The sequence below is a fragment of the Ranitomeya imitator genome, chromosome 9, assembly GCF_032444005.1.
Source record: "Ranitomeya imitator isolate aRanImi1 chromosome 9, aRanImi1.pri, whole genome shotgun sequence".
NCBI classification, from domain to species: Eukaryota; Metazoa; Chordata; class Amphibia; order Anura; family Dendrobatidae; genus Ranitomeya; species Ranitomeya imitator.
This window is the reverse complement of record NC_091290.1, coordinates 116,100,065-116,108,858: the sequence shown is the minus strand read 5'-3', so window position 1 is coordinate 116,108,858 and position 8,794 is coordinate 116,100,065. Positions and strand designations below refer to the sequence as shown.

Below are 8,794 nucleotides of genomic sequence, written 5' to 3'. Positions count from 1 at the left end.
CATCATCTATTATTAACTTTTGCAGTGCCAGGAGCACATTGATATGACTTTTTTTTGGAGGAGGGGGGATATAAGTCTGGCGTTGCAGGAGTTAAGCTGTGGATTTGGGAAGAGAAGGGGAGGTGGTGGATGAAAGAGAAAGCAGCAGAGCTACAACTAGAACCTTGGGAGGAGCCTGGGCCAGGACTTGAGGTGTCAATCAGAGGGTGAGTGCCAATGATCTGAAGCAATCTGTTAGGAGCTGACCTGGGTCCACTCAGATCAATAGCACCAGAGGGAGAGGACAGAGCCCTGCGAGGAGCAGCCAAGCCCTGGGAGGAAGCCCCCCTGAGCTTCATGTCCAGGAGAAGACCCAAGTCCTAACCAGGGTAGTGCTGTGCCTGCTGCTGCTGCTGCTGCACCATGGCTTTCCCTCAGCTGGGATACCAGTACATCAGACCCCTGTACCCCTCTGACAGACAGGCTGTGGGGGGCACCAGGAGCGGAGCAGCAGAACTCTCTCCGGCCGGGACCCTCTCCAATGTGCTCTCCTCTATGTATGCAGCCCCCTATGCAGCAGCTGCGGCAGCCCAGGCTTATGGAGCCTTCCTGCCCTACACCGCAGAGCTGCCCATCTTCCCCCAGCTGGTAAGACCCTCGGATTCCTTCTCTGCTAAATATTCTAAGGCTTAACCCCTTACATGTAGTGTTAGACTAAAAGACAGGAGGCGAAACTGTAAATGTGCTCACACTATATCTTATTCCTCATTTTTTTGCATTGTCCAAAGTGTGTATATATATATATATATATATATATATATATATATATTAAATAATTAAATATATATATTTCTGTGTGTATATATACATGTCTATAGCATATAGATATATATACATATAAATATATGTAATATATATGGTAAATATTAAATAAATATATATGTTTGTGTCTATATATATATATATATATATATATACACCAAATTATAAATGAGCACGCAGAATAACTTGCCTCATATTTCATAATAATGATTAATGACTTCTACTATTTCTACTGTTAGTCAATTGTTGTTTCTCCTGACATCATTGCTTCTTATCTAGCCATTTTATTTAAAAAAAAAAAATATATATATAATTTATTTTTACAATATTTTTTGTTTGACCATTAATCTGTAATTAATGTAATATAGAAATTGGTGACTTTTCTTATATAGGGGTCATGCTGTGCAATACCAGTGTAGTAATATTAGTCATTTATGTGTAATAGTGGTAATGGGGTACACATACTGATTTCAGAGCCAGGTTTTTGTCATTTTTGACCCTCTTTGGTTTTCTTGCAGGGCTCTCAGTATGAGATGAAGGATAGCCCAGGGGTGCAGCATGCTGCCTTTTCCCACCATCATCCAGCATTTTATCCATATGGACAGTATCAGTTTGGAGATCCTTCCAGGCCTAAAAATGCCACCAGGGAGAGCACCAGTACCCTCAAGGCCTGGCTCAACGAGCATAGGAAGAATCCTTACCCCACCAAGGGGGAGAAGATCATGCTGGCCATCATCACCAAGATGACCCTCACCCAAGTGTCCACCTGGTTTGCCAACGCACGGAGGAGGCTTAAAAAGGAGAATAAAATGACCTGGGCCCCCAGGAGCAGGACTGATGAGGAGGGGAACTCCTATGAAAGTGACCATGAAGAAGACAAGAGGGAGGATGAAGAGGAGATCGATCTGGAGAACATTGACACTGAGGACATTGAGAGTAAGGAGGACCTGGATGAGCAGGAGGACACAGACCTGCACTCAGACTCCAAGACTGACGCCAGGAGCGACTCTGAGGGCTCTGATGGGTTTGAGGACCTGAATGCAGCTGAGGAGGACAGGTTCCTCAAGTCTGTGGTGGGAGACAGCAGGGTGCACGACAAGTGTGAGCTTCCAGAGGAGGCCAAGACCCTACAACCCACCCGTGATCACATCAAACTGGACAATATTTCCCCCAATCCCTCCCAGGACAACCACCTGCCAGCGGCCCATAAACCCAAAATCTGGTCCCTGGCAGAAACAGCTACTGCGCCAGACAACCCCCGCAAATCCCCCCACACTACTGGCAGCCCCCAGAGCCTGCTAGCCCAGCATAGACTCATCGCCTGTCCTGGGAGCAGGTTCCAGAGCTGGTCAGGGAGGACATTCTCAGCCCAGCAGCTCTCATTACTGAACTCTGCCCACTTCCTCCAAGGACTGAGTGTCACCCACACTGCACCCACCCACACTGGCACTGCAGCCCTCCACAGGGCGGCCGGGGAGCAGCACCCAGCGGAGCCGGGGGCAGGTGAGTGATGCCAGGGGGCTGGGGGGCTGCACCCACAACTCAGGGTGGGATGATAATCACTGGAGAACGTGCAACTATCTACTGGAAATATTTACCAATAGGTTATAAGTGTGGATCCCTGAGTATTGCTGTATTAGAGAGATGATAGATAAAGAATAGATAGATAGATAGATGATAGACAGATAATAAATAAATAGATAATAGATGATATATACTGGATAGATAGATAGATAGATGATAGATAGTAATGAAAGAGTGACAAATGACAATAACTATTGTATAAATAGAAATAAAAGAACAATGAAATGATAGATAATGGCAAAAGAATGATATTGAAAGTATGTAAATAATTAGTGTGAATGAGTACAAAGACAAACACAGAGAATTGTTATAGATAGATGGAGAATTGTAGAACAATGTTCAAAGTCTGAAAATAACTCGTGTGTATGAGTGCAAAGAAAAGGACATTTTACAATGGAGAGATTGATAAAGTATTTTGCATCTATCTATTATCTATCATCTATCTGTATCTATCTATTATCTATCTATTATCTAATATCTATCATCTATCTATCTATTATCTAATATCTATCATCTATCTATCTATTATCTAATATCTATCATCTATCTATCTATTATCTAATATCTATCATCTATCTATTATCTATTATCTATCTATTATTATAATCTATTATCTATCTATTATCTAACTATCTATCTACTATCTAGCCATCTATCTATTATTATTATTTTAATCTATCTATTATCTATCTATTATTATTATTATAATCTATCTATCTATTATTATTATTTTAATCTATCTATCTATTATCTATCTATCATCTATCTATTATCTATCTATCTATCTATCCATCATCTATCATCTATCTATTATTTATCTATCTATCATCTATCTATCTATCTATCATCTATCTATCTATCATCTATCTATCTATTATCTATCTATCTATCTATTATCTATCTATCTATCTATCTATCTATCTATCTATCCATCATCTATCATCTATCTATCATCTATCTATCTATCTATCAATCTATCTATCTATCTATCATCTATCTATCTATCAATCATCTATCTATCAACTATCTAGCTATATATCAATTTATCTATCTATTATTATTATAATCTATCTCATCTCCCAATAACTCTGTACTCCATCCAGTTTAGAGCTCGGAATAGTTCTGTACTATGTAATAAGTAATATTTGGGTTATGATGCACCGGCAGTAATATTTTATTGCTTGTTCATTTACTTGTCTGGTCACAATATACAGGGAGGATAATAATAGGATATATTAATGTCGCTTAACTAGCGACAATTACACATTGTGATCGCTGGGAAGTTTCTGTTCCTCTCCTAATTACTGTTTACGTTCCCGATGTGTAGTACATAGTCACAGATGCCCCCGACCATGGCACTGCCCCGGGCAGAGATCACAAGACTCACAAACATTTACAAAGTAGTCGGGTTTCTTTTTTTTTCCTCGGTATTTTTGTGAGACAGAACTTTTCGATCACTTTTATTTTTATTTCGTTTCTCCTTTTTTTTTTTTTGTTCCCCAATGATATACAGAGTATTTTAAAACGTTAGGGGAAATATTGCCGGCGAGTGAATCATTTCCAATAATAATTTACTGACAGATCTGTCTCGTTTTGTTTATAGACAGAACGAACACATTGGATATAGAAAAAAAACTTCTAAGTACAGCTTTCCAACCTGTTCAGAGAAGGTAAGAAAATCTATATATAGGTGGGTGTGTGTGTTTATGTATATATATATATATATATATATATATATATATATATATATATATATATATATATATATATATATATATATATATATATTAAAAAATATATTTTTATTTAGAAATATATATATATGTGTGTGTTTGTAGATATATAGATATATTTTTTATTTATTATTTATTTATATATAATGTGTGTGTGTATATATATATATATATATATATATAAATAATATATATCTGTGCATTTAGTATTATATGTATATATAATGTGTGCATATATATTTATACATATTTATATGTGAGTATATATATATATATATATATATATATATATATATATATAGTAAAACTGACACTATATACTTGCTCTGTTTTCTGCACTCATTTTGCATTCAGACTATACTTTATTTAGAGTTAACCACTATTGCTCTTAATGGGCCTATGAATCACTGACTACTTCACAATTATATTTAATTTTATGTCTGTCATTATGACCACATAATTGTATATGATGGCTGCAGCCGAATACTTATTAGAACTGGCAGATGCTGCTGCATCCAAGCTAAATTATTACAAGAAAAACTCCTTTCACCAGAGTATTACTGGCTCTTAGACAAAAAAAAAAAAAAAATGATCAAAAAGTACTGTACGAAATTTCTAACTAAAGACTGAAACAGAAAAAAACAAAATTGAATTTTGTTAAAAAAAATATATATATATCTACAATAACAAAGAAATGAAACTGGTTATAAAAAAAAGGGAATATTTAGTAAAACATATGTAAAGTACAGAAAAACAAAAAAATAAATTTTAAAATCAAACTAATATATATATATATATATATATATATATATATATATACATTTGCAAAATAAGAAGTATAATATTCACTGGATTATTTTGGGAAAATGTTGTCATCCATTTAATATATGAATATTTTATTTTCAGGTCACAGAATCAGTTGGATGCAGCAATGATCCTCTCTGCATTATCCTCATCCTAACATTTGATTTTTTTTTTTTTTTTTAATGTTATTATCTATTTTTTTTACTTCTGTTGTAATGGCTGTAATATATATATATAAATATATAAATATAAATCTATGTCTAGCTCCCTATTGTCAGCATGTCTGTGTATAAAGATGGGGCAGAGATCTGCTTTCTATACTCACATGCAGGTTAGTTCACTTCTGTAGGGTTTTGTCCTGTGATAATGAAGAGTCCCTCATTTCTTTCTTTTTTTTTTGTTGTTTTTTTTTTTTTGTTGTTCTTTGTATATAGAGTAAAAATGTACATAAGTCCTTATGAGCCAAATTGTACAAGAAAATTTATATATTTTTGGTTAATAAATGAACTGTTAAGAATTTAATCCGGCCTGATAGTGTTCTGATTAATTTGTCACAATTATTATTATTTTTTTTTTGTGCTGTCTAATTACTTTTTGTGTGCTCGTTATAAAGGTTGCATTTTGGCAGATGGGGTGTCACGCGATCTGGGGGCACAACAGCTGCTAAATACTTGGGGCCTTAAAAATAAACATTAAAGAATTTGTGGAGTAGAAACTTTGGGGATCAGTTACTCCTGTAATGATGAGGAGGCCTGGACAGTCCAGGGGGCTGTGCTCTGGGGGGCTGTGCTCTGGGGGGCTGTGCTCTGGGGGCCCCTGCAGGAGGAGGCACTCACACTTAGCTCGTCAGCACAGCCACTGCACTAATTGATTGCAAATGTGATGTTATTGTGTTTTCTTTCACCAAAGAGCTGTTTGAAGGTCTTTACTGTGAAAGGATTTGTTCAAGATGCCACTGATAACATAATGGGGCTGGGGAGGCAGAAATGTGGCCTCACAGCGCCCTCTATGGGACGCTCCGCTCCTGCTGGATGGAGGAGAAGGGACACACTTTGGAAAAGAAATCATTAATAAACTTTAATCTAAAAAAAAAAAAAAAAAAAAAAACAATTGAAAAAAAAAACAAAAGAGTCCGGATAAAGTTATAGTCACTAAAAATGGTATTGAGAACAGTCACTATTTATGCCCTATCTATTTATCTCAATGGCATAATAATAGTAATAATAATATTTGGTTTAAAGAGAGATATTAAGTAGATATAACATTAGAATGATCTATCTGGAGTTTTTAAATTATGATATTATACTATAAGCTGTAACTGAGGACAGATGGTAGGAAATTATATTTTATCCTGTAACTAAAACTGTGGATTAAATGTAAGAGGGATAGTGAGACGATATGGTGTAAATATACAGATATTATTATCATTTCATATCTATCGTAAAAATACAATTTCACTATCTCATATTTAATCCATTTTTATAGCATAAAGTATAATATAATTTTCTTTATCACTCTATTATCTATCTATCTATTATCTATCTATCTATTATCCATCTATTATCTATCTCATATCTATCTATCTATCTATCTATTATCTATCTATCTATCTATCTAATATCTATCTATTATCTATCTATTATCTATCTATCTATCCATCTATTTTCTGTCATCTATCCATCTATACATCTATTATCTATATATCTCTATCTATCTATCTATCTATCTATCTATCTATCTATCTATCTATCTATCTATCTATCTATCTATTTTCTATCTATCTATCTATCTATCTATTATCTATCTCTATCTATCTATCTATCTATCTATCTCTATCTATTATCTATCTATCTATTATCTATCTATTATCTATCTATCTATCTATTTTCTATCTATCTCTATCTATTTTCTATCTATCTATCTCTATCTATTATCTATCTATCTATCTATCTTCTATCTATCTATCTCTATCTATTATCTATCTATCTATCTATCTATTATCTATCTATCTATTATCTATCTATCTATCTATCTATCTATTTTCTATCTATCTATCTCTATCTATTTTCTATCTATCTATCTCTATCTATTTTCTATCTATCTATCTCTATCTATTATCTATCTATCTATCTCTATCTATTATCTATCTATTATCTATCTATCTATTTTCTATCTATCTATCTCTATCTATTATCTATCTATCTATCTATATCTATTATCTATCTATTATCTATCTATCTATTATCTATCTATCTATCTCTATCTATTTTCTATCTATCTATCTATCTATCTATCATCTCTATCTATCTATCTATCTATCTATTATCTATCTATCTATCTATCTATCTATCTATCTATCTATCTATCTATTATCTATCTATCGACATTTTACTACATTTATTTACAGACTGTATCTACAGAGTGACTTATCCATCCAGTAATAGTTCTATCTGTACAAACATAGATTTACTAGAATTCTCGCTTCTCTGATATGGTATAAATCCTACAATATCCCTGAGTGTCAGAAATGTTCTGTTAGGAGGAGGCCCGGATCCATTCTTTCCTGCACTGCTGACTCTCACATTATGGTTTTCTGTGTAGATCACTGTCGTTTTGCTGAGCTGCTGTTACAGTGTGACAGTAACATTGTACAGAAGGTGACAATATTATTATTATTATCATCCATATTTATTATAATACTTTTCACTAATGCACTCGATGATACGGGAAACCATACATTAGTCCTGGGCAATGGTGTATGAATACAAAAATGGCCAATACAAGAATATCAGCGATTCTATACTGGTATCTTCATATTATGCAGACAATTCATCCAGTGTCACCTTTTCCATATATTGGAATGAGGCTTCTACTGTAAAAACTAAATATGTCCGAGTGTGTGTGTGTATGACGCTTCTTTAGAGAAACATAACTTTTTTTAAAGGACAAATTGACCATTTTTTTTCTATCATTTTTTTTCCTTTGGATCTATAATTGTTATTTCATAAATGGCTGTGATTTTGTGGATTTGTTTCCTGTAATTTTTGTCACTTTTTTATGGCAAAATGCTCCTGCCAGATGATGATCAGTCAAAAAAAGAAAAGCACGAAAAAAACACTTAAAAAAAAAATATATATATATATTAAAAAATATATATAAATATATTTTTTTTGTTGCATTTTTGGGGTGCAAAAACAGTATGCTCTAGGTGTGATGTTCTATTTTTTAATAGGAAAAAAATGTGAAAAATTGCAAATGTGCACAAGGATCACAACACAAAAAAAGGTTGTGAGAGACATGGCAATTCTTACAGGTCAGAAAAAATGCGGAAAAAAAAACTCTGGAAAGGAAATTTTAAGGAAAATCTAAAAAAAGGAAACGCCAACTGATTAAATTGTCTCTTTCTCTAATAAATTCGATCCCTTTTTAACTGTTTATGGATCCAGAAAAACTTGGATTTTTGTATGATTTTTTTTTTTGCGCACAAAAAAAAAATGCCACTTTAAAGGTAAACATGGAAATATGGATGAAAATTTGGATCCAGTACATTGATGATAAACGTGTCCCTATTTTTCTCGGACACCAAACTTGGACTTCTGAATGAAACTTTAGGCATATTTTTTCCTTGTAGAACAGACTTAGTACTTTATTTTTTAGTATCCTGGTTTTATTGTGACGTTTTGAGATTTTTTTGTTGTCCTTTTTCAAAGTTCATAGAAATTAGCCTGTAAATTATGCACATTTTATTCATTTTTAATTTAATGAATTATTTACTAATAATTTAGATTATTCTCATTTTTAAGTCTTATTTTATTGCAATGCTAAGAGAAACCGACGTAATTCAATGGATTATAGCCTATGCATAAAATATC

The 8,794-nt window shown here is 33.5% G+C and overlaps 1 protein-coding gene across 1 annotated transcript; it reads left to right on the top strand.

Moving 5' to 3' along the window:
* Window positions 1–254: 254 nt before the first annotated feature.
* On the top strand, window positions 255–5,444 carry IRX3 (iroquois homeobox 3). Its single transcript, XM_069738575.1, has 4 exons — window positions 255–627; window positions 1,320–2,304; window positions 3,989–4,055; window positions 5,025–5,444. The coding sequence occupies exons 1-4, from the start codon at window positions 403–405 to the stop codon at window positions 5,077–5,079; spliced, it is 1,332 nt and encodes a 443-aa protein (XP_069594676.1). The 5' UTR covers window positions 255–402; the 3' UTR covers window positions 5,080–5,444.
* Window positions 5,445–8,794: the final 3,350 nt, after the last annotated feature.

What these genes read in the sequence shown, in the direction of transcription:
- IRX3 (XM_069738575.1), top strand. Translation starts at nt 403, where the DNA reads ATGGCTTTCCCTCAGCTGGGATACCAGTACATCAGACCCCTGTACCCC. An exon ending in TGCCCATCTTCCCCCAGCTG is followed by an intron (nt 628 to 1,319) that starts GTAAGACCCTCG and finishes GTTTTCTTGCAG; the next exon opens with GGCTCTCAGTATGAGATGAA. An exon ending in TTCCAACCTGTTCAGAGAAG is followed by an intron (nt 4,056 to 5,024) that starts GTAAGAAAATCT and finishes TTTTATTTTCAG; the next exon opens with GTCACAGAATCAGTTGGATG.